Raw genomic sequence first — 27,205 nt, forward strand, 5'->3', positions numbered from 1 at the left:
TGGCAACCGTGGCCGGAGGTGACGATTGTGACGGATGCATCCCTCACGGGTTGGGGAGCTCATGCCAACGAGCTGACAGCCAGCGGCCATTGGTCTCCGTCGGAGTCCAGACTCAACATCATTCTGTTAGAGCTGCGGGCTGTCAGGCTTGCCCTGAAGGCTTTTCTGCCATCTGTGTGGGGAAGAATGTCCTGATTATGAGGGACAATACAGTGGCCATGCACTACCTCAACAAAAAGGGGGGGTGGGGGGCAGGGTCACTCCCGTTGTGCAGGGAGGCGATGCAGCTCTGGGCCATCCAGCAGGAGATTTCGATCTCAATAGTTTATCTGGCCGGAGACGAAAACGCGGCAGCGGACGCTCTGAGCAGGCAGAGCACGGTATTTCACAAGTGGGAGCTGGCTCAGGAAGTCCTTTTGGAGATCTTCGCCCTTTGGGGAACCCCACAAGTGGATCTCTTCGCCACCAGTGTCAACCGGAAGTACGAAAGATTCTGCTCACAGGAATTTCCTCCAAGAGGAGCCTTAGGGGACCATTCGTAGTGGAGTGGTCCTTCCCACTGCTGTACGCGTTTCCTCCAGTCTCCGTCATTCCGCAAGTGTTGAGGAGGTTACGGAGGTTCGGTTCCCGAATGATCCTCATTGCTCCGGCATGGGCCAAGAGAGCATGGTACCCGGACCTTCTAGACATGTCCATCTGCCCTCCACGCCGTCTTCCCTACCGAGACGATCTGCTCTCACGGGAGGGGGGGGGGGGTAGAGTTCTCCATCCAGAGGTCAAGTCTCTCAGCCTTCATGCTTGATATCTTAAAGGCTGAGGTATAAGAATTGGGACCTCCCCGAAGACGTGATGGAGGTGTTGCTTTCGGCCAGAAGGCCCGCAACGAAATCCCTGTACCGTTGCCATTGGAGGAAGTTCTGCGACTGGTGCAGGGTACAGAATGTGTATCCTTTCCAATGTTCCATTCCTTTGGTTTTGTCTTTTTTGCTTTCTTTAGCCCACAAGGGCCTGCAAGTAGGAACATTAAGGGGTACCTGGCGGCGCTGTCCATATTTAAGCTCTCGTCTGAGGAATGTTCTTATTTTAAGATCCCTTTGATTTCTCAGTTTCTAAAAGGGCTAACTAATGTGTTTCCACCATCGCCTTTCCAGGTGGCGGGATGGGATTTGTATGTGGTTTTAAAGTTCCTAATGGGAGCTCCGTTTGAGCCCTTACATTCTTGCCCGCTGAGACTGTTGTCCTTTAAGACTGTATTTTTAGTTGCGGTTACTTCCGCACGATGAGTGAAGGTTGTGTCGGAATTTCATTTAAGCCAGAAGGTGATTCTTCTGGCGTTTTTATCCTCCTCCGCATCCTGGTAAGGAAGAGGAGAGGCTCCATAGGTTGGATCCTTGGAGAACTTTGAGTTGCTATCTCTCACGGATGTCCCGGGTCAGAGTGGATAATCAGCTCTTTGTTGGATACGCTGGAAGGCTTTTAGGTCGGGCTGTTTCCAAGCAGACCTTGTCCAGATGGATCATTTTGACGATCTCTGAGTGGAATAAGTCGGAGGACACAATCCCCTTGAAGAACAAGTTGCTTATCTTACATGGTAACGTTCTTTCAATTGAATTTTCCTCCGACGTATTCTACATCGAACCCTCCCAGCCTGCCCATCTACAGAATTTCTTAAGCGATTGCAGGTTACGTTTCCGCAAGGCTTTCTGCAGTCATACTGGCAGGAGATTGGTGCCACACGTTCTGGGAAAAAACTACAACTGAGGCTACGGGCGCCGTGCGTCCTATATATAACATCCGGTGAAGTCGACCCTCGACGGAGGCTCTTGAGGGACAGCGTATCGACGTCATTGACGCAGAACGCCTACGCCGAAAAATTTTCAGAAGCAGCACAGCTGTGGTCATTACTGTCATAGATGTGGAATACGTCGGAGGACCATCCCATTAAAAGAACGTTACCAGGTAAGATAAGTAACTTGTTTGTCTAAAGGAAACAACGTTTCCCAGTAAGGACAGCCTGAAAGACATGTTGGTTTCCCCATTACAAATGAGCAAAAGCCAATGTAGGGAAGCTGAAGGCTTCAATGCACTGTAAAAAGTTCTGGTCAGATTCAAAAATAAAAAGCGAAAAAGTTTGGGGGTCCATAAAAATGGAGGGAAAGGTACTACGAAGAGAAACCTTTCCTAACAAAGTGTTTAGCATTTTCCAAAACAGTTGCAAAGCCTACCTCAGTCACTGTCAGCATCATGTACAGTTGGGAATAATTCAGGAGCAAGGGTAGTGTTGTCAGAGGGGATACCATACCTCCACCTCACGACTGGTCTAGACTGGCAGGGTTCTCATGGCCGCTAATTCTACGGCTGGTGCAAGACTGGAACTCTCGTTGTTTTCAACATTTTACCAGAGAAAATAATCCCATTGCTAAATTGGAAGGAGCTGAAATTATTTTCTTGCAAGAAACCTTTAGACTCTGTGTGACTTGACTGGCATTAGGTCAGTCAACAAATGGCTTTAAGGTTTTTTTTTTTTTGGGAGACCAAGGGCTGGCCTCCTAGTCGCTGTAAGTACTCAGTGGGCGATGAATGTCACACCACTGCTCAATCTCTCTTCCCTCAACCCCCTTGCCTTTTGGCGATGCAGAAAAACATAGCAGAGAAATGTTGGCGATAAATCTATATTGCAACTATCCTGAAGTCTCAAGTAATTTGGCAAGAAAAAATTGAAGGCATTCTTTTTGAGTGGCATAATTGTCATAATGAACTCTTTGTGGTTATAGCTGAGGATTTTAACATTGTCTACAGTATTATGTGACAAATTATTGCGTAGAGGGGAACGCTGCCAAGGATAAATTGGGTTTGGCTTTGGATACCTTCCTTCAAAAATGGGACGTGGGGCTCTTCAACGCGAGCGTGGAGGGATAGTACACTTGGAATCGTGGCTCTAAATGCTCTAGGATCGATTTTTATTTTTGTACCTGGGTACCGATTTGAAATGTGTTCCCAATTTAGGGTCCATGTGGGTGCCTCAAGCGACCATCAGATATTACTCTGGCTAGTGTTAAGGTCAATGCTGGAAAGAATGGGTTAGTCTGGGCTGACATGTAGTTAGAAATTGTATGTCCAAAACCAAGAAAAGATTTTTTTAATTACTCAGCTGAGGGTTTGCTGTGTACAAAATTGATCGATCTATAGTGCTTTTACAGTATCCTCTAAAACACGAAGACTATTCGGATTCAATCTAGAAATACAAGAGTTAAAACGGGATATGAGGTGAAACATCTGGCAAATTATGAAACCCTGTGGGGCAGATGCTGTGAAATAGAGCTTATTCGCCTCGTAAGATAGAAGTATACAAATAGGATCAAGGCGAGACGCTGCTTTACACATCATTTACAGGGGGAAGTTACACTGCAGACTTTAATACAAAAATCGGACCTTAGTTACTAGTCAACTCGGGTGGTAAATATCAGCAGCTGTCGCAGGAAAGCCCAGTATTAGAAGAAGCATCAATTCAAGACTTTGAGAATGTATATGCTGCCTGAAATCGGTCAGACCTTATTCAAAATCTAATCGTTAGCTGGGACCTAAAGTTTGACCAAATTGACATGGAGTTGTTGATTAAGAAGTGTAGTCTGTCCTGAGCCCACGGCCAAACAGACTGCAATTTGGTGCTTAAGACGGGCCATGCTTTTGGGCATCCGCCTTATGCGACCTGTTTGAAGAAATAGTTTTGTGAGCAGAAAATGTCTGTTGCATGGCAAAACCGCAAATATAGTACCTATTTACAAAAAGTGCAATACATGTGATCCAAGTAACTTTGCTAGATGTGAATTAAAAAATGTTCTCCTCCCTGGTTTCAAAGGAGTTAAAGCATGGGCCGATACTTGTGGCATTCTTAAACCCTACAAGGTGGATTTTTCGAGAAGGTGTGCGTATGATGACTGCATGATTAGTGGTCGATCACATTCAACAGTTGGCATGGCAGAAGGTCATTCTGGTAATTTATGCCGTGAGCATAGACCCTTTAGTATTTGATAAGGTGAATCGTAATCTGCTGTGGCGTAAATTGCAAAGGTGGGAGACTCCCTGTGCACCCTTCATAGAGACTCCCTGTGCACCCTTTGCCAGCAGCAAGTCGGAGTATACCTCTGCGTGCCAGGGGGACGCCAGGGGGCGGTCGCCCGCCACTGCTGCGAGTGCCGTCATGAAGATGCGTTGCATTCTTATGAACTACGGAAAGGCGGACTCGATCCCCGACCGTTGGCTCACGGATCTCCAGTAACTCGCTGCGCTTCATGAGAAGACAGCTGAAAAGATAACCTGGGTGGTGCCCGCTCTGCAGGGTCTACCATCATATCCCAGCGTTCTTTGCAAGTATCGAAATGCCGGGCAATTCCCACCCACCAGCAACCATAGCTCTCAACCATTTGTGTAGCCAAGGCGGGTGAAAACCCGATTTTGTTTTTGGCGGGTGAGAGCCCTTTGAAATGAGTGGGCGTGCAGGAGGCTTGGTGGGTGAGTCGTGTTTTACAAGGTGGGTGACACCCGCCAAAAGCGTGCAAGTTGAGAGCTGTGCCAGCAAACCCACACAGGTGTGTCTGCCTTCTTGGTTGTCTCGAGTGTGGAGTGGCACTAGTGCTGGTATCTACTGGGTGCAGACAGTCACAGGTGCGATTCACTTTAACTTTGCCACTCCCGCTGCCACCGTCCAGGAGCCAGAGCTCCTTGAGCAGGTTTGACCCCTGCAGGAGCAGCAGGCACCCTGCACTAAGGCCACTGTGCCTTGCCAAAATGTGGAGGAGCGCTGCCCTCGCTGCGCTTCATTTCCTGAAAATCCCTCCATATTCCATCATCCGTGCCAGTCGCCGCCACGCTGCCTTTAAAAAAGAAGCAGACTGCCTCTCGACCTGTAATCAGGTCTTTCTACCGAGGCAAGTGTGCATTCGCCATTACAATACAAGTGGTATTTGATGCAGTCCAATATGGCCGCCCGATTTACGTTGCCGACTATGGAAGACTAACTAGGCTCACATCCCTGCATTGCAACCCCTGATTGGCCGCCGTTCCATTTTCTGTGGCCATTGGTCACCAGCAGGCGAAGCCGGCCCACCAGCACCAAGGACCACAGCCTAAGGACATCGCCTGTTTGCAGCCTGTTTCGTGCCGATTCTGCCTCTGCAAGTCCCCCTGGCCCATTCACGAAAGATCCAGCACGGAGGACCCACATCCGCAGGACCACTTACTAGTGCCCACCAGCGCTTGAAATCATTGGGTAAGCCTACTAGCTGCATAATATGTGCGCCCACTGCTCCCAAGTTGGTCAGTCGTACCCCTAGGCGCTAAACAATTCCACTGCCTTATACACCCACCGCCACTGGTCTATAACACTTTGATCACGGTAGCTGCCCATACACCACGTGACAACCGCACTGCTTGCGAGTAATGCCTCCGATGCCTTTGAATGCCTGCACATGCACCCACTGAACTATCCATACTTAAGTAATGCCTTTTTCAGTCATTGATCGCCTGCACACGAATCACTAACGTGGTACTCTAGATAGGTCACCTCCATACAATTATGTATCTACCAGCTATTTACACAACCTTACTGAGGACTATCCTACATCTACTCATCATGCCAGATACCAACGTATTTAACTCCCTGCCACCTTTGAAGCCCATAGTACACCTTAACATTAACTCTCCTGACTTTTATCTACGCCCAAGTCATGAGTCCCTTGTGACAGCTACCGTGATATCTCATCCATGTGTCACTCCCAGTAGGAACCTTAGACTCCATGCTAGACTTTTGAATCTGCATGAACCCCCCCGCAGATCTTTGCCCTCTAGCAATATCAAAACAAACTTCAAGCAAACTTGCAAACCCTTACAACCTAATCCCTACACTTGTCCAACTCAAATCAATATCCCAAATACACCTAATATGTCTACTACTACTCCTCCTCCTCAAGTCATAGAGGTCACTAAGACCCCAACTATTGTTGGAGCACTCCTCAACGTGAGATTGCTTGTTGCCCATGCCCTAGACATTGCCGACATAATAATAGAAGGCAACCTTGACTTTCTCGCTATCACTGAGACCTGGCTACATAATGCAGCAGGACCAGCGCTCATGCTAGCCAACCCAGATGGCTACATGATAGCTAGACACGACCGAGTAGGTGCTAGAGGTGGCGGCATCGCGATAATCTCTAAAACAAGCCTTTCACTCAGACTAGTACCCACCCAATCGATTCAATCCTGTGAGACTCTATCTGCTAAACTCCAACTAAACAATAATCAAACCCTTATCATTTACCTCCCATATAGACCCCTGGCCCGTTAGACACCTTCGAAGATAACCTCCATAACCTACACACAAATAATCTTAAACCTTGCTCTCAATCGATCCTTCTTGGGGATTTTGATTTAGGTATCCATGACACTACAGATACTAATGCTACATTGGTAGCTAACACTATTCGCTCACTCGGCCTAACTCAAAGATTTGATAAGCATACGCACCTGAAGGGAAGAACTCTGGATTGGATAGCTGACTGCAACTGTACAACCACCATTTCATCCATAATGCCCTTACCTTGGACAGACCATTCCCTGGTGCCCTTTAATCTAGCTACCGCCAGACCCAACCCTACGGCCCTTCCACTAGCGCCACCTTGTTTAACTAGAAATAAAAAATGCATTACCCTAGAGAAAGTAATCCCAGCCATTTTACCGACCCTTAATGCGCTATCAGCTAACCTAAACCCCAGCATCCTAGTGCAAGATTTCAACACTATCATGCTCACTACCCTAGATAAAGTGGCCCCTCTCAAACTCAGACCAAGTAAGCCGAAAGCTCATCTAAACAAATGGTTTACTCCACAGCTAAAAGATCTATGTATCCTAAAAAGAAAGAGTGAAACCACTTGGAGGCTTTGCCCATCAGTTGACAATAAAGCCAAAATTTCCACTCTCTGCGCACTGTATAAAAAAGAAGTCTGCCAGGCAAAACATAATTCATATGATGACTGCATAGCTAAATCCAATTCTAGCATGAAAGAGCTCTTCTCCATTCTAAAGGAACTCGAGTCTCCCATTGCCATTCAGGACACCTGTACCAAGGACAAACCTTGGTGCACGGATATCCAGCAAGCCCTAACAAATAAAATTATCACACTCCAAAATAAAATCCAGCAAAAAAAAAGAAGCACTCAAAATTCAGGATCCGCCTCATACCAACAACTCATTGATGCATAGTAACACCTTCCACTTCTCCAAAATGACCACCCTGGAAGTAGAAAAAGTTATCCTGTCGCTTAAACCATCAAACTGTAAAGGTGACATTTGGCCAGCACAGCTGATAAAAGACGCTGCCAGAGAATTATCCCCCTTTATTGCTAAACTGATCAACACATCCTTCGCTTCAGGTACGATCCCTGCCAACCTCAAACAGTCCTGGGTTCTCCCTCTCCTAAAGAAGCAGACACTAGACCCCCTCATCCCCACTAACTACCGCCCTATTACTACGGTACCGTTTCTTCTTAAGATTCTGGACAAAGCCGCCTACATCCAAATTCAAAGGCACTTGGAACTACCCAACTTACTAGGAGAAAGACAATCGGGCTTCCGACCCTTACACGGAACAGAAACTGCCCTCATAGACTTCAGGGCCCAAATTGATGAGCTAAGAGACAAAGGGAGAACAGTACTCCTACTACTCCTGGACCTCTCAGCGGCCTTTGATTTGGTGGATCCTAGAGTCCTCTGTAGTCACCTGGACTCCGCCGCTCATTTCTCGGCAGAAGCCATTGGATGGATCAAGTCTTTCCTGAGTGAGAGAACGATGCGAGTCTTCTCTCCCTCAGCGGAGGCAGATCCCACCCTGATCTCGTGTGGTGTCCCTCAGGGCTCTTGCGTATCCCCAACTCTATACAACATCTTCACCAAGCCCCTGTTTGACGATCTGGACCATCTTGGTATCACCTACACTAATTATGCAGATGATACACAGATCCTCCTCCCGCTTTCTGGGGATCATGCTAAGGACACGGAATTGGTGAACAAGGTTTCTGATGTTTGTTAATCTGCTTAGAATCACATGCTGTGCATAGGTCCGACATCCAGTGGTCACTGCGGAGTATTGCATTTTGTTTTTCGTAGTCGAAAAGGGGACGTCGACAAGGCGTGTCTGTAACACTATCCCTATAGTGACGTGCATTGTACCCACAATCCCTCACGCGTCGAGGTCCCTCAGATTGTTTTTTTCCGCCCAGTTTCTGGTCGCCTTTCGCGGAGCTCCTAGAGAGACATTGCTAATACTTGCCACGGACCTCGGTCCTTTGTTATACTTAATATATTATTAACAATCCCTCCCCTCGACGTTAGCTGTGAAGCTGTTTCTCCGCCGAACAGATTTTCGACGGAGAGGAAGAGCGGAGGAGATCCTTCGGCGCTGCCGAACACGTGGCCTGGCCTCGACGGCCAACATACAGTAGGGAGAGTGGGGGTTCGAACTTTTATCTTCTCTTTGAGAATGTCTTTCTTTCTCCCCTTTCTTTCCCTTGGGGTTGTTATCGCCAGCTATTATTGCCTCAGCTATGGAGAGGACACCTTTTAAGTTCTGCCCACGCTGCAGGGGGAAATATACTTGGAAGGATAAGCACAAGCTCTGTAATCGTTGCTTGCCCCTCGATCACAAAGAGGACAGCTGCGCAGCCTGCAAGCTCTTAAACCCTAGAACCCTTAAGGAACGAAGGGTTAAAAGGTGGGCGGACTACGCGATGTCGAAGTCAGTTTCCTCACCCGCTGCCGCTGTTACTGAAAGTGACGAGGAGGGCGATAACTCGACGTCCGTTACGGAAGTCATGAACCCCCAGAAGGAGCGTTCACGCTCCTCGACGTCCGTCCCCGGCCCCGACGGGCTCGGCTCACGCCCTGCTTATGGGGATGAACACCCCGGCGACAAGGACGCACATAAACCCCATAAGGCTAAACATACAACCCACGGCTCTTCTTCGTCGAGAACGAAGGATCCATCAGCGCCGAAGGGGACACAGGGCACTCCGGCGTCTACCGCAGACCGTAAAGGTCTCAAGCCCCACCCGCAAACGCAGCCGCGACCAGCGATTGGGCTTTCATCTAACACGGGCGCTACCCCAAAAACATCCGACGTAACGCTCCATAGAGCGGCCGTCGAGGTACAACGCGCAACGCACACAACGTCGACACCAGAGTCCTCGACTGACAAACTCGTTGTCGAGAGCCTAGCGAGAATTGTCTCCGAAGACAAACGTGCGCGGACGACGAAACAAACGTCGAATACCGCGACGAAAAAGCACAAAGGTAGCCAAGAACTACCCTTTCATCTAAGGACGCTTCTGAACTACCGGAGGGCTTTTCGGAAGGAGACGGTAACCTCTCGTCGACGTTGTGGGAGCGTTCGAAGCGGTTCGAAGGTGAAAACACAGATTTCCCCCCTCTAGACTATTCAGGGGTACCCCATGAGACCCTTGAAAGACTCCATTCTTGCATGGAAAAAATGGAAAGGTTTCTAGGAAACCAAGACCCACCCACTCACAAAAGACAAAGAGAATGGCCCCAGGATGACCCTAGAGTCAAGATTCCTAGGCTGGTTCCCCCTTCCACAGATGTATATGACCTCACTGAGGAGGAGCAATACCTTCAGGAAGATGAGGAGTGTTTGGGTGGGCAAGAAGAAGAACTTGAGGAAGAGGGGTTCGAAGAAGATCCTTACACTAATTTCGAAGAGGATACAGCTACATCGCAGCCCTGGCAATCCCCGTCAGTGCAGCCGTGGCAATCCCCATCAGTGCACTCAGACCCTGATGCCTTTCACCCTTCTCCTCTCAAGGATTCACATATTGGGAACTCCTCTCCCATAGATGACCAACCTTCCCTCAATGCACTATTGCGCAAGGCAGCAGCGCATTTTGAGCTTGACACAGGGGAAGCTCTTCCAGACATAGACTTTGTAGAAAGAGTTATTAAAGAAAAAGCCCCTGTTAGCCAGTCTATTCCACTCCTGGCTTCTATTAAAAGAAGAATTTCTCCTTCCCTTTCTAATCCAGCTTTAGTAAGAGGGGTCAACCCTAGAATAGAAAAGCTCTTCAGCCCTTCATCCTCTGACCCTTTATACATCAGAGGACACTCTATTCCGGACTCCCTTGTAGTTACCAACACAAGGAAAAGAGCAGGGGTACCACTATCCACTAGTGAAGCACCACCTGACAAAGAAGGCAAGAAGCTGTACGCACTTGGGAAGAGAATCACGACCTCCGCCGCCTTCTCTACTAGAATTGCTAATAACAACTCCCTATTAGCTAGCTACGCAGATGCACAGTGGAGCAAGCTGCGCAGCGAGGCAGAGGACGCACCTGAACCCCTGCGGTCACGTCTGCTAACTGTAATATCAGAGGGAACACTTGTAAACCAGGGCATCGTTAAGAACTCCCTAGATGCCGCTGAAACTGCTGGCCGATCCCTGGTTCAGGGAATACTTCTGAAACGACACGTTTGGCTACGCAATTCAGGTTTTAAACCCGAAACCCAAGCCTCCCTCATAAATAAACCCATAGAACAGACGCATCTGTTTGGGAAGGCAGTTGATGAGGCACTAGAACATGCTAAGAAAGAGTTTGATACCATCAAGACTCTTCATCAAATATCTAGACCCCCTAACAGGCGAGGCTATGGTAATAGACGCTCCTTTCGTGGCCAAAGACAGCAGCAAAACCAACAACAATGTTACTCTGCTACCAACTGGCCCTCTAACCAGGGTAACACCCAGTTCAGTCAAAGAGGCCAACGGCGTGGCAGAGGAAGAGGTCGTGGCTCCAGCCCCAGAGGTTCCACGCCCAATACCAGCAAATGACCCGAAGATTCGGGTCCCCTCCCATGCATCACCGGTCGGGGGCCGCCTAACATCGTTCCTATCAGCATGGAAGGGAATATCGTCAGACCGATGGGTATTATCAACCATAACCCACGGATACTGCATAGAATTCAACGGTTACCCGAAGTACAAACCCCCACGAAACCAACGCAGATCACCGGAGCACCTCACCATTCTTTTACAAGAAGTAAAAGAACTGCTGAAAAAAGAAGCAATAGAACCTGTCCCCCTATCTCAGGTAACAGAAGGTATTTATTCAGTGTACTTCCTTGTACCCAAAAAGGACTTAACCATGCGCCCTGTATTAGATCTGCGCCCAGCGAACAACTTTGTCAAACCACAGAAGTTCCGTATGGTGACCTTGCAGGAAGTAATCCCACTGTTATCACAGGGGGATTACATGACAACGCTAGACATGAAAGATGCATACTTTCATATTTTAATGTTGCCAGCACACAGAAAATACCTCAGGTTCAAGATAGAGAACAAACACTACCAATTCAGAGTACTACCCTTCGGGATAGCTTCTGCTCCAAGAGTATTCACAAAAGTACTGGCAGTAGCAGCGGCCCACCTGCGAAGGCTATCCATCCCAATATACCCTTACCTCGACGACTGGCTCATAACCGGGGATTCTTACGAAACATGCTTCTCCAATACCCAAAAGACCGTAAACCTTTTGTACCAACTGGGCTTCTCCATCAACGAAAAGAAGTCCAGCTTAGAACCCAGCCAAACCAAACAATTTTTTGGGGCTCTAATTCAAACAAAGGACGGCCTCGTCTTCCCCTCCAACGAGAGGGTCCAAAACATGCTGTTTCAGATCCCCCATTATGTAACAGGTCGGGAGGTGACGGTACGCAAAGCTATGCGCTTGCTAGGGATGATGGCGTCATGTATTTATTTGGTACCTCACGCACGTCTGCGCATGCGCCCAATGCAGGAGTGGCTCAACAGCCAGTGGTGTCAGGCCAGCGGACAATGGGACGATCTAGTGGTGGTCTCGCAGGCCTTAGTTCTTTCGCTGAGGTGGTGGACAAAAGAAAACCTGCTAATAGGGAAGACTTTTGCCACACCCGCGGTAGAAGCCACTCTAACCACAGACGCATCCCTCACAGGATGGGGGGCTCACCTATCCCATCAGACTGCTCACGGAGCGTGGACTCCGAGCTTAGCATCCAAACATATAAACCTACTGGAACTTCTAGCAGTGTTCAAGGCACTGAAAGCCTTTCAGAAACACCTGCAAGGAAAGACAGTGATGGTCCTCACAGACAGCACCACAGCCATGTACTACCTCAACAAACAAGGGGGCACTCACTCTCCAGGACTGTCCAAACTGTCCCAGAATATATGGAAGTGGGCTCTCAGACACAACATGTTTCTATTATCGCAACATGTACCAGGGGAACTCAATCTGCTAGCAGACAAGCTCAGCAGAGACTTCCCACTGCCCGAAGAGTACGAATGGCAATTGCACGAAAACATCGTCTTAGACGTCTTCACGCAATGGGGTTTTCCGGAAATAGACCTGTTCGCAACTATGGAAAACTCACAATGCCAAAGTTACGCCTCCAGGTACCCCCAGAACCAATCCAAGGGGAACGGTCTGTCGATTCAATGGTCAGGGAAATTTGTTTACGCCTTTCCCCCGACTCCCCTTCTCAACAAAGTGGTGCACAAGATGCACCAGGAGCAGGTTACCATGATACTAGTGGCCCCAATGTGGGCCCGGCAACCTTGGTTCGCTCACTTGATGGAGATGTCCCTATCTCCCCCAGTGAAACTTCCCTGCCCATACAACATGCTGTCACAAGACAAGGGCAAGACACTGCATCCATGCCCTCAGACCATGAACTTAGCAGCCTGGCTCCTGAGATCGTAGAATTTGGCCATTTACAACTCCCTCAGAGATGTATGGACATCCTCAGGGAAGCCAGAAAACCAAATACTCGCCACTGCTATGCTAGCAAATGGAAAAGATTTGTCATCTGGTGTACAAATAGGAGCATCAACCCAATTGACTGCTCTCCTACTGACATTGTCCTATACTTGACCCATTTACTGGATTCAGGTCTAGTGTTCAATTCTATTAAAGTCCACCTAGCGGCACTTTCTGCATACACCACTTCCCAACTTAAAGTGTCGTGGTGGAAGATACCAGTTATCAAAGCCTTCATGGAAGGGGTAAAAAGAATACACCCTCCAATAGCTAACCCAGCTCCCGGATGGGACTTAAATGTGGTACTTTCTAGACTCATGGGCCCCCCTTTCGAACCCATGCACAAAGCAACTCTTAAAGACCTCACTCTTAAGACTGCTTTCCTAATAGCTATCACCTCCATTAGGAGAGTAAGTGAACTACAGGCTCTTTCTGTACTAGACCCCTTCGTAACAGTTCACAAAGATAAAGTGGTTCTACGCACACACCCAAGGTTTGCACCAACATTCATCTCAAAATTTCATGTAAACCAGTCTATAGAACTACCAACGTTCTTTCAAAACCCTTCCAGCTTGGGAGAAAAAAGTCTGCATACACTAGATGTACGCAGAGCAGTCATGTTCTACATGGAAAGAACCAGACCACTGAGAAAGACTAATCAGTTCTTTGTCTCTGTGGCAGCAGGAAGAGAAGGAGATGCAGTTTCAAAGTCCACTATATCTAGATGGATTGTTCTATGCATCACTCTCTGTTACACTCTTGCTAAGAGAGAACTACCCTTCAAGCCAAGAGCACATTCCACTCGAGGCACTGGGGCTTCCATAGCATTCATTGCAAATGTTCCCCTTGAGTCCATCTGCAAAGCGGCTACCTGGAGTTCTGTGCACACCTTTACAAAACACTACTGTCTAGATACACTCTCTAGATCTGACTCCCAGGTGGGACAGGCAGTATTAAGACATCTTTTCTCTACTGTTCCTTCTCATAACCCACCGCCAACTCCGGGTACTGCTCGCTAGTCTATGCACAGCATGTGATTCTAAGCAGATTAACAAACATCAGAAGACAATGCATTACTTACCGTAAAAGCATTTCTGATGGTTGTATCTGCTTAGATTCACATGCGCCCACCCTTCCTCCCCGCTCGGATGGAAGGAACATAGACACCTTTTTTATATATTCTCTCTTTTCTGTACTCACTCACGTCTAGAAGGCTCCCTCAGGGCAGAAAAATACAAACAGAGGGACCTCGACGCGTAAGGGATTGTGGGTACAATGCACGTCACTATAGGGATAGTGTTACAGACACGCCTTGTCGACGTCCCCTTTTCGACTACGAAAAACAAAATGCAATACTCCGCAGTGACCACTGGATGTCGGACCTTTGCACAGCATGTGAATCTAAGCAGATACAACCATCAGAAATGCTTTTACGGTAAGTAATGCATTGTCATACCTTATCATCCAGGCATGGATGGCCACTCACGGCCTTTGTCTAAACGATGATAAGACAGTGTTGATTATCATGGGTACCCAAGCCAATATCAAAAAACTAGGACAGGAATTCTCCTCCTTCAACATAGGCTGGAACATCATCCAAGTATCCAAGGATGTAAAAACCCTGGGATTCTATCTTGATTCTACCCTATCTTTTGATAAACAGCTAAAATCCCTTGCCTCCTCCACGGCATACACGTACAAACTGATTAGAGCCGGTAAACCATTCCTCTCCAACAAGAGCTGCCTAATCCTGGCTAGAGCCCTAATTCTTTCCAGAATAGATTATTGTAATGCTCTATACTCTGGAGCTAATAAAAAAATAACCCAAAGACTACAAACATTACAAAATAATGTCCTGAGAGCGGCACTAGGCATTAATATAAGGTCCCACATCTCTTCCACCAGACGACATTACAATTGGCTGTCTACGGAGGACAAAATAAAACTTAGGATGCTATCCCTGACCCACAAAGCCCTTAATAACTCCGCCCCTAGTTACTTGACTGACAAACTCCATAGGAGAACATCTCTTAGACCTACTAGAGCTGGCAACTCCAATTACCTGACAATACCGAACTTTAGACTTAACACTATTGGAGGAAACAGCTTCCCAGTAAAGGCGGCTAAAACCTGGAACTCACTACCACAAGACTTGAGAGCAGACCTGCCCTACCGTTGTTTCAGGAAAAAAGTTATCCAACTCCTTACCTCGACTGACCTTTGCTGACCGGTGTTTCCCACCTCCCACGTGTATTTTTGACCTCCTTGAACTTGTATATTGCTGTAATTACTGTATGCCTGATTTGTGTGACCCTATGTAATCTCCAATGTACATTTTGCTATGATGTAACCTGTAAGTTTCGCATTTTCCTGACCACTGCGCCCTGCTACCCCTGGGTCTGGCACGCATAAAAAGTGAATAAAACGAATAAACAAACAAACAAACCTCTCTGAAGGTTACCTTGTCAGTCTGGGAACACCACTCGGGACATATACACTTTTAGTGGACTACGGCAAGGATGTGTCCTCACTCCCTTTTTGTTTAATTTATACATGGCTGGCCCAGGAGTGGCCCCTTTTGGAATCTGCATTTGTATCTCTAGTAACATATTCACAGAACATTTTCTGTATTACATATGGAGTTTACATTTTACTTTTTGAGTCTACTAAAGTGGGAATTAATCGCCTATTTAAGAGCCTTTAAAAATTATTCATCAGCCAATTAACTCACTATAAAAACACTAAAATGTTAGTGTTTGGGGCAGGAAAGAAATTGCAGAATCAAATATGGAAACTGAATGGTTACCCTCTAAAGGAAACATACAAATTGAAATAGTTAAGCTTCCAAATATACTAGAATGGATAAGAGTTTGATAATTAAATACATACAGGACAAAACAAGACCTCTGCTTCAGCAATTAAAAGATTTCTAAAATAGATTCTGAAGTTTTCTTTTACACCCGTAGTTAAATTGTATGAGGCCAAAATCATTTCAGTTCTGTGTTACGGCCTCGAAATATTTCCATAAAGCCATTTGAGTCACTTCGATTTTGATATTATTGAAGGCATCTCGTTTCGAGGAATACTTGATTTACTGCAAGCTATGCCAATGTCAATTATTAGATATGAACTAGGGATGGTCCTAGGAACTCAAATGTTTTATGGAAAAGGGTCCAACAGTATGATACATTTGTTATCCCTCTGTCTAACTCATTTTATAAGGATTTTAATAATAGTTCAAAAATTACCAAACCATTAGATAAGATATGTTTAGCACAAGGGAGTAAATATGCCTCAAAATGTAAGAAACATATTTGGAGACAAGACTGGTGCAACACATTTCCTAGATTTAATAAATACAAAAGGTATAAACCTTGGAAAATGTCACGGATTACTGGGTACACCAGCCTCCTATTTAAATATCCTTTGTGGAGATTTGGTAGGTCCATTTTACATTTACGACTGAATATTCTTCTGACATCAGAAAATCGGTTTGTGAAAAGATCCCGAGATAAAGAGTACCGAATGTTGTTTTTGCTCAGTTAAGTCTTTATATCACCTGTTGGTAGAATGCAGTGCAACGTTAGAACTTGGTAGTACATTTTTTAACAAACGTGTTCAAGAATTTTTATGAATCACTGCTCCACAACTATATTGATTGCTTTATACCAATTCCTTATGACTATGGAATACATGTCTTTTTAGGCTTAATTTATGTACAATTTTGAAAATGTTTAAATGCATATGTAAGAAATTTGATATTTGTATAATTGAATGTGTTTAGAATGTTTCTTTATCTGAATATTGATGTGTTAAGGTGTGTTTCAAATCATTTGACGCAAATTAAAACGAAAGAAAGAAAAATACTTGAAATACTGAATTTCGCTGCCCCACAAACAAAATCCATTAAGCCCCAGATAATAATTGCTATCGGCACCATACACTACCAGATGAACACCAAACAAATGGTATTTTTCTCATCTTGCTGCTCATGTCAGTGCTTGTTTCAGGACCCACCTGGACCTGTTGCAGTATTCTTTTTGTGTCTGAGGCGATTATTTTTTTTTGTCTTTTATAAAAGAAAACCTGCAGGGACCTGATCTCCAATGCAGGACCAAAAATATAATTGGAGCAGTAGTTATGAAAAAAATAATTATTTACGGAGACCCCAAACAATAAATTGTTTCAACTGGGTCGGCTGCAGTGCTGTTGACCTTCGTAAGGACGCTCCGTTCTACTTTAATAATAGAACACACATTATTTCATATGGTAAACTGTCAGGACATTAAAACAAAAAAAGCCTACTGCTATACAGTAGCTTGCCTTCCCTGTGAGGTCCTAAATATAATCTTATAACATGTGATAAGTTTTCATGCAGAACTATAGAAACAGAACAAAATAGCATTTCTAGGAGTCCGGACAAAATCTTGAACAAATGCTTATTAATCCTTATAAGATCTTGTGTGTACTGCCTTTAGGGTACTGCAGTCCCCACCGAATCGTAGACTTTTTTTTTCTCTCTTTATTTTTGGACTGAAGGACTTTGGGATTAGGGCAAATAGTGGAATGGACAAAGCTGAAAGCAAGATGCAATGGGCCAATGAGAGGAACATTGCATAATGGAGTAGCCAATTGACACAACTCTAAAGTCAGATTCCTAGACCTCTGGGAGACGGCTAAAACTCTTTAGCCAGAACTAAAAGGAACATTAGCAAAACAATCCTACAAATCACTGATGGCTACTTAATAAGGTTTGTTTACCTCTAATACTTCATTTATTTGGATCTGGTTATTGTTGTAGCTTGCAAAGCTGCACTTACAGGACAAAGTTTTAATCTTACCAGGTGGCAGTCTATATATGAATATTATCTTTGCCAGCATTGTTTGCAAAACAAATATAGATATATGTAATTAATGGTGTCTTTGGATCTTTGCAGAGATTTTAGGGGAGTGGGTTTGGGGTGGACCTGGCTGCCCTTCCCAAATACAATTCCATTGCTTGTCAGGGTAAGGAGTAGAGATGCTAGTTACTTCAGAGTCGTGTGCTGCGTTCTTAAATTTCCATGTCCCCCCTTCCATAATGGTTAAACAAAAAGCATTTTTTGTTAAAGTCAATGGCATAGCTAAGTTTTAGATGGTAAACTATGGAATGGGGCAGCTAGTGACAGGATGCAGGAGGATGGGCAGGGTTCAGCATGTTCTGGTTGGGTTCCTAATGCAAATTGATTATCCCCTTTCTGAGTTTTATTGTCACACATAGCAAACTCTGACCCTTTTACTGTTCCACACTTGTTCTGTAGCAGATTTATCAATAATTTAACTACTGTAAGGGTGCAGAAGGAGACTGACACAAAGGTGGCATGTTTGGGGCTATAGACTTTTATTAGCCAAAGAAAGCAAAAGAAAACCAAACTTTCCATAACTCTAAAAGGGTTTCCCCGCCTCAACTTAATACTAATGGATCTGTCAGAATGTCAGTACCTTTAGAGTCCACTGTCATTTGCCAAATCCTATCTCTGTCCCTAGTCCTTCAAACTAAAGTCTTAACAACCTACAGTTCCATTCCGAGGAGAAATGCTCCCTTTGCCTGGTATTAGATTTCCAAAAGTCACAATTCAAACAAGGGGTTTCTTCTTCCAGGCAAAAACCAGGGGGAATGACTCCCTTCCCTTCGTTGAAAATCATAAAATTCTAGTTCAGTTAACTAGCCAGGGGGAAATATCTCCCTTTCGCTGGCTGAAAGGCCATTGTATAGTTCACCACGGTAACCAGAGGAAATGACTCCTGTTAGGCAAGATTGTGTGCAGTACCCTTTGGGAGATTACAGCAACCTTGACCTCCTGGCAATAGGAACCTAACCTTTGGTATAAGTCTGTACTACACAGGTTGGTAGTGTGGCTGAACAGCCAGGCTTATCTCAAGAGGGGTCAATGTGAGCACTGGGGTTTTTACACAGAGATTCACAGTGACAAGTATCCAAATAAACACATACACTCAAGGTTTCTGATTAAACACTTATTAATGTATTTAACAGTCAGTTTGAATAAGCCTTCTTCAGAGGGGAGCAATATAACAGTAACACACACATACACTCCAAAATATACACTCTTAGTTTCTCTCAATGAGCAAGTACCCATTTGGGATAGCACACAGACACTTCATACACCCTCAGGTGACTTAAATAACTAGGGCACTGTGGACATTATAATATGACTGATACATTTAGAGCAATACTGAGATTGGTGTCAAAGAAAAGGGTTCAAGAATAAAACAATAGTTACACAAATATTCTGAAACAGGTAAGTACTTTTTAACCCTCTAATTCAAAGTAAGTTAACCCTTTCTTGGAGGAAAGATAAAGCACAATAACTGAGTTGAGGTAAGAAGAGTCTTTCAGGGAGCCAGGCCAGCCAATGTTAAGTTTTCAAAAGCCTAGGTGAGCTGAAGCACTTCTTGCAGGTAAGTAAAAGTGTTGCACAATGTTTTCGAAGTCTTTGTAGAAAAAGTGGAATCAATGTAGGGCCACGAGCTGGTAGTCTTGTGAGGGGTAAAGCTGCAAGCAATTCTACAAAAGCAACCAAGACAAGTCTCAACTGAAAACAAGTAAGGCTACACAACAAGAGGTAAGTCCCCTTAGTTTTACAGTACCTTTGTTTAGAAGAAATGGTTCCAGCTGGCTTCTGTTCCTGTGCAGCTCTGCAGATCCTGTTGTTCCTGGGCCTCAGTCGTGGGCACAAGACGGAGGACTTCTGGGGACTCGGGCACTGCAAGTGGACGGTCAGCAGCAGCAAAGGGCAAACTTCAATTCAGTGGCACTTCGCAGTTTCAGCTCCATGCGTCTCAGCAAATAGCACCACCACGATTCTCGGCTACCACTTTGGACTTTCCTTGCATCTGGGGTCCAGCACTCTGTTTAGGTGGCTCAAGCTTGGTCTGTCCTGCTTCCTGGGAGTCCGAAGGATCTTCCTGGAGCTTGGGTCCAACTTAAAAGTGATGCACCCAATCTGGTGTTCCTCTCCATGGCACTTCGGTTCCAGCAGCAGTGGAAGTACAGCCAGCTTCAAGAGGATGTGCAGACGAGTTCACTTTGGGGTTGATTGGTCCCACCAACCCAAGGGGGGTGAAGTCCTTGCCGTGCTTCTCTAGTCGCAGTGAATTCAGAGCTTCAGCACAGCAGCAGGGCTTCACCGGGCAAACCAACAGTCCAGGAATTGCAGCAGGCGTCTCTTCAAAGTTCTTCTTCGGATTCCTTCGTCCTGTGGTCGATTCTGCCTTCCAAGTCAAAAAGCCTTGCCTTTTATGCAGGTTTCTCCCATTCATTCCAGCCTAGCTGTCAATCACACAGCAGGGTGGCTGGCCTCCAAGGACAGCTAACCGGCCAATCACCTTTGGGTGCATTCCTGTAACCTTGGGGATTAAGCACAGGGCACCTCCCTCCCTCACTTCCTGCCCCTGCCAGACACTCAGGAGCCAGAGGCGGGATTCACCCATGTATCCCGCCAAAGACAAAGATAGGATTAGCCACTATCGCCAAGACCGTTGGGAGTTACTCCCTTCCCCTACATCTTCCTTTTCTTCTCTTCTTTGCAATTGAGCAGGCTCACTCCTCTGCCCAGTACTGCCACGAAGAAAAGGACTTTTTGTTAGGGAGTTTTTACAAAGGTCCACCAAAAAGTTGGACTTGAAGACTTGCTCTTGAGACACAGGGCTCCACCTCTTAGTATAGGCCTGAATGACACAAGGTTTGTTAGTAGCAATGGCTGACTAGCCAGGCTTACCTTAGGAAGGAGGGCGGGCTCTAGACAGTACAAAGAACTTGGAGTATAAGCATAGGTAAAAGAAACACTAACGGTTAAATAGAAATAATGGTATATTTATAAATACACAAACGTAAAGTGATTCTTCCGAAAGGTAAGTACTATAACTTAAAAAAGCGAATGCAATATTTACAGTAAGTAAAACACTTTTGGAATACATTGAGAATGGCAGTATGCAATTCAACAGGTAAGTAGAATACTTTTGTAATAACTGTTTTGGGTAAATTAAAGGAAACCAGACCAACACAAAGCAGGTAAATACTTGGCAAGTATTTCACAGAGGTCTTAGGCTTTAGGAGTCTTTCCCTATCCAGTTATGAGAGTCTCAGGGTCACATTGGCAAGGCACAAGCTGTACAATGTTCAAATGTTCCAGAGGAAGTCTTCAGTAGTAAGTAAAGCTTTTGTTGTGAAAAGTGGTCAAGTACTTCAGAGAAGGTTCTCTGAGGCTCACAGGTGTTGGGCCTGGGCGAATGTGTAGTGGCAAACTCCTCCCAAACACATTAATCAGCACTCCAGCACCAGAGGAGCAGCAAGGCAACTCTAGGTAGTTCTTGCAAGAGTCTTGCAGTACCTTAGAAGTGAAGAAGATAATGCATCACAGTACAGCAGCAGGTGACCCAGTCACCGGATTCCTTGTCAGGCAGACGAAAGCAGGGACACTAAATGGATCTCGCAGTAGCAGTCGAGTGAAGAGGCTTTAGACAAAGGATTGTTCGGGGTTCTGTGATTTGGCGCCCTTTTCAAAACACCAGTGAAGAACGATTACCGCCTGGTCGATTTGTCTCACTTTCTCGGTCCAGCACTCTGATGAGGGGACTTCAGTGAGTGAAATCCTGCCTCTGGAAGTCCGGAAGGAATCCACCAAAGTTTCAGGAGTATTCAATCTTCGGAAAGGCGATACACAGTGGTCACAGGTCCCAGAGTATTGGCAGTTTGCAGCACGTGAAGGCCACAGCTTGTCATGGGATGGCTCAAAATGCAGGTCGGCTTCAGACTGATTGGACCCCACTAGTCTAAGGGAAAGAGTCATCCTTTTCGGGATTCTCCTGATGCTTGGAAGAAGGGGTCGGACAGCAGCGATTACTCTGAAAGCATTTCCTGTCATCTGGAAGCGGCTGTGGACATCTCGCCTTTGATGTTTCTGTTCCAGGGGTCAGCTTGTCTTCAGCCACAGGATCCATGAGATAATGCAGGAACCCAGCCAATCGGCACCCATGCCCCATTCAAACTGTGGGGTAGTGGCTGTCCTTGTTGTCCACTGTAATTGGAATTGGTTCCAGGCAGGCAGAGCAGAAAACAAAGAACAGCAGAGTTTGAGTCCGCCCTGATTTACTGTCCTCAGACACACTGGAGCCTTGGCAGGCTTCACAAAGGAATCCCGCCGAAGACAAAAGTCAAACCAGGACCGCCCCCCCACCATCCACTGCACGGCAGAAGGATGAAGAAAGGACGAGCCATCTTGAATTGGTGAAAAAAGAACAGTCACCATTTTGGGTCAATGGTGACCCTTCAGTCTATTACTGTGGCTGTGAGTAAAAATTGCACCGAAGTGTGTGGAATACAACCACTGCCACCAGCCAATCAGATAAGCTTGTCACTGTAACCACAAAGTTACAGGAGCAGTGAGAAAGGGGATGCAGTGTAACCCCCTCATACGGTGGGGTGTGCTGCTTTCATACTAGGGAATGATGGGAAGGATAGAAATATCCCCATAACAGAAAATAGAGGGAAGCCCAAAGGGCTCCCAGCAACACTGCACAGAGAATGTTGTGTGCTGCAATAGTGAAATACAGATGCCACAAAACATGGAGGAAAGCATGCCTCCAAGAAAAAGGTATAAAAAGGAATTCAAAAGCATCCCAAAGATAGGCTAAAAGAATGAGTAAGTGTGGAAAAAGGTTCCCACTCATGTCAACAATTCAAAAATCCAGTAGTCCAGAAAAATGTGCTGGGGGACTCTCATGTGAAGGGGGTTTCACATAAAAATGAAAATCTATCCAGCACTTCTCACATTGAAGATTTAGTGTTTGGTGCACGACCCCTGGTTCTATTCTTTTACCCGCCCACTTACCATCCCCTGCCCCTGGTTCACTCTCCTGCCAAGGACTGCCATGAGAAAGAAGACTTGTAATGCAACTTTTCTTTGGGGTCCCCAACCCCTGTTCTCTTTAACCCAGCCCCCTTGGTTCCCTCTCCAGCCAAGGACTGCCATGAGGAAGATAACTCATCATGCGTTTTCTCTGGGTCTTTCCGACCCTTCCATGTTGGTTAGTGTGATTTACTTGACCACCCCATTGAGGAAGCTTTCCTCTTAATTCAGTTGTCGGTTTCTCAGGGTCCCAGACCCTTCTTTGTCTTTTCCTCAGTCCATCGACCCTTGCAGCGTGTTCCAGAGATGCTCCCCTGCCGGCGTGCTCCTACCTCCTTTTAGCTTCAGGGAACTTTGCATACGGTGGAGGTTTTTCCCGGGACTGGAACTGGTCTTCTGCCTGCTTCCTCTGGTCATCTGCTTCGGCGGCTGTCTGCTCTGCGTGGTTTGGCTCCCTGCAGTATCGATATTGGGGTGGAACCGCGTGGTCCCTTTTCTTACGGTGTTCGTACCACTGCCTTTCCTGTATGTTGCTGGACCAGACTACTTTGGATCCTAGAGATCCACCTTCGCTTCCTACCAGCGTTCTTTGCTCTCCGGTCTTTTCTGCGCAACTGTTCCGCCTCTGACTGCTTCCACACCTTCTGATATTGTGGGGGCTGGCTTGAACAAGGATACAGTCCCTTGCCTCTTTATACTTTTTTGCAGTTGATAACCACAGGATTCCTTTGTTTCTTTCCATATTGTAATCCTTGAATGTCCACGGAGCCACCTCTTCTCGGTATCAACATGGTTAGTACTCTGGTTGGTCTTCTTCGCCTCACTACTACCCATCGCTTTAAGAGTTTCTATTGTACAGCAATAGATCGTTTTAGAGTCAAGGTCAAGACTGAAATTAGAAAGGAGCTAGAGAAGCTTGGGGGGAGGGCTGGTGTGACTTGGTATGTTATAACGCAGGCGGTTGTCCTTTTCCGCATTAGGGAGTCCCTCCACATGAGGTCCTCCGGCATTAAACCACCCCTAGAGGGACTATCGGGTAGTGGTCTTGCCTCCCTAGCCTCATGGAAAGGGGTTCCCCTGTGGGGAGAAGTGACACAAGTGGGTGAATCGTCAAGACTACCTAAATTCCAAGTTCACATTGTTTGGGTTGAATAAGCACATGTGACCCTCCTGAAGTTGATGGATTCAAGCTCCTTTTCCTTATTTGGTAGCCAGCCTAAGTGAAAATGATCTGCAGAAGAGGTTTCCTACTGCTTACACCAATTAAACTCTTTGTTGTATTGACTGCGGTGCAGTAATTCAGAACCACATTTGGCAATTCTCTAATCTACAAGTTTTATACAAATGCCTTGAACATCTTCTCGCATATATGTGACTATATCAAAACATTCATATGTAAGTTACCCGTCCTGCAAGTATTCAATTTGCTCTTCATCCCTGTAATCTGACATGGTTATTGCTGTAATTGTCCCGCTTTCCCAAAGCTGATGACCCTGAACCAGCACCTGCATTTTCTTTCATTTTGCTTTTGATTTTCCATTGATATAAAATGGTTTTATAAGTCCTTTTAATTGACTCCTTTTCTCCACTTTATCCAGCATTCATGTTATCCATTTTCACTACACGCTACTCTAAGGACGGTCTGTTTTTATTGTTTGTGTAACATGCCAATTGCTTTGTGGCACCTCTGGGAGTAGTGGAGACGAAGACAATGGTGAGGAAACACAGTTCTTGGAGCATTCAGATTAGGATAAGGGCAGGGGCAAGGGAGCACTGAGAAGAGTAGATATGATATTTTAAAGAATTCTTACAAGTGGCACCCATTCTCTTTAGTATTGCTGATTTCATACTCTTCTGCCCTAAGGTGTCTGGACAGAAGAAAGCATTCCTGTGAGGACTTGCTTTGGGCCACTGGTTGGGCACGAAAGTCAAGGACTGGATATTCAGGACTGGCCGGATAAGGCAGCCAGCCACATGTGGAAGGTAAGACATTGTCCGTAGGTTCTTTTTTAAAATATTTTTTGCAAAAGACTGGAGGTTATTAGTTTGTTCTTTGGAACTGCCCCAAGTGTTGTGAAAGTGTTAGAGTTCTTACAGTTCAGTGGAACGTTCATACTACTTGTGTTGTGATTTATGTGTGCATTGCAACTACAGTACATTAACCTTTGGCATGATAGCATGGGCTTGCTTTGAAAATGTCCAGAGGTCCATGTAGGATCTTTGGATGAGGCCAAATTCTTAGGTGCTAGTATAGTGATCCAAGCAACACACTGCAGAGTTCTTTGAGGAAATCGTAGACCCACTTATTCTGAAAGTTGTTGCTGGCAACACTATAAAGACTGGGGGGAGGGGGCTGTCTGTACTCCTGCCCTCGATATGGCAGAATAGAAGCACAGAGCACCCCAGCCAAGATTCTCTATATGGTAGAATGGATGGGCAACCAAGGCTTAAGCTCTCAGGAGGTGATGCAGGCTGGTTCCTAAGTACAGTGTAGTCCCCCAGCCCCCCACAAAGGAATGTCTGCACACTGTTATGTGCTAACACAGTTCTTTATATGCAAATAAGGTTAAAGATATATACACAATTAATAACACACTTTGTACTTTGGTAAATCTAATATGGCAAAAATATACAATGTCTATGTGGTACCACACTTATTAAAATGAACCAACTGCTGACTGTTCTAATGGCATACAAATCAAACAGTAACGTGTATCAGCATAAGACATAGGAAGGAAGACAAGTTAGGTTAAATAATGGCAGAATACTTTGTCCAACTACCAAGACACAGTTCTGTGGGAGGATCCCCCCCACCTGGGCAACCTGTAATACAGTGTATCAATAAGCCCATGCCATGTATGTTTAAAATAGTTTTGTTTCCTGCTAAAATGTTCTACTACACCAACGTACCTGAGTTTAGCAGAGTTTCTTCGACAGATCCCTTGAGAGTGGACTCACTTTAAAGCAGGAGCTACAGGGCGTCGAGATTCCTCAAAGAAAATGGGAACTGTTAGGGAGAATTCTCAGAAAAGTGCTAATTCCTCTCTCCCTTGGCGACCCCCAGCAACTTTGCTGGATTATGAGGACTTGAATTTTTAACCTGGAGAGAGTGAGACTCTTTTTTTTTTTTTTTTTTTTTCCCCACTCTCTCATGTATTTTTAATGTGATTTTGAATACTGTGTTTCTTTTGGTTGTGGAGTCTGACAAACTCCATTGGCATCATCTTTTACATTGTGTCACAACGCACCTTGAGTACAGTGGCAGAGGGTAGTCTTTCAGATTTCCTAAAGGTTTAAACACCTTCTCTTGGATAAACTACTGTTTCCAAGAGCAGTGAAGTGAAATTGATTTTGCTTACACTTCGTTTTCTAGACCCAGCAAACACTATCTTACAGTAGGGTGCTGGAGGGGTTACTTAGTATCCCTTTGTCTAGCTTCTCATGTAGCATTTTCATGTTACCCTTTCCTCACTGAATGGCTGGTAGCAGTGGTTTACTTTTAAGTACCGTGGTGTGCATTTACCACGGGCTGCGTTTGTAGCTACAGTAAAGCACCCAAGGATGCCATTTTTGTCAAAATGGCCCTGGTCTTCTTTTATCGCTATTTCTTTGTGGAAAGGTCCGTCTTGAGATTTACTCTGCGTGCCAAACCAAGCTTGGTCCCTTTGTTCATTAAGCCTTTGGTGGGATTCACGAGTGAAGCACGCCTCTGGCTTCCTGGGTGTCTGGCGGGGGCAAGAAGCGAGGGAGGTGCCCGAAACTCCCTGTGCTTAGTCTCATAGGAGACCAGAATGCACTCTTGGGTGATTGGCCGGCTGGCTGTCCAGCAAGGACAGCCGCCCTGCTAGGTGACTGACACCTAGGTTGGATTGAATGGGAGAAACCTGCATAAAATGCAAGGCTTTTTGGCTTGGAAGGCAGAGTCGACCACTGGAAGAAGGAATCCGAAGAAGAACTTGAAGAGGACGCCTGCTGCAACTGGACCGTTGGTTTGCCCGGTGAAGCCCTGCTGCTGTGCTGAAACTCCAAATTTGTATTGACAGAGAAGCCCCTGCAAGGACAACTTCTCCCCTTGAGTTGGTGGGACTTATCAACTCCAGAGTAAGCCACCAGGACATCCTCTCGGAGCTAGTTGAAATTCCACTGCAGTTGCTGCTGGAACCGAATAGCCAAGGAGAGGAACACCAGATTGTGTGCTTTGCTTTTAAGCTGGCCAAGAGCTCCAGGAAGATCCTCCGGACTACCAGGAAGCCCGACTGGCCGAGCCTGAGCCCCCTCAACAGAGAGTGGGACCCCAGATGCAAGGAAAGCCCATCTCGACAGCAGGGAACCGGGGGTGTTGCTATTTGCGGTAGACGCTAAGAGCTAAAACACCAAAGTGCCACTTCTTTGAAGATTGCTGATTGCGAGTGGTGACCGTCCCATTATAGTGCAGGAGCCACC

General features: G+C 45.9%; 1 protein-coding gene across 5 annotated transcripts in view; it reads left to right on the forward strand.

Moving 5' to 3' along the window:
- The window catches only part of PRDM4 (PR/SET domain 4), a 617,560-nt gene that overhangs the window by 248,157 nt on the left and 342,198 nt on the right, over positions 1-27,205 (forward strand). For all 5 annotated transcript variants that reach the window (XM_069628794.1, XM_069628793.1, XM_069628795.1 and 2 more), the window contains one exon: positions 24,627-24,745. In XM_069628794.1, coding sequence (XP_069484895.1) covers positions 24,627-24,745 — 119 coding nt within the window. The remainder of the gene's footprint in view (positions 1-24,626; positions 24,746-27,205) is intronic.

Source organism: Ambystoma mexicanum, chromosome 12 (assembly GCF_040938575.1).
Source record: "Ambystoma mexicanum isolate Mex_15411 chromosome 12, UKY_AmexF1_1, whole genome shotgun sequence".
Lineage (NCBI taxonomy): Eukaryota > Metazoa > Chordata > Amphibia > Caudata > Ambystomatidae > Ambystoma > Ambystoma mexicanum.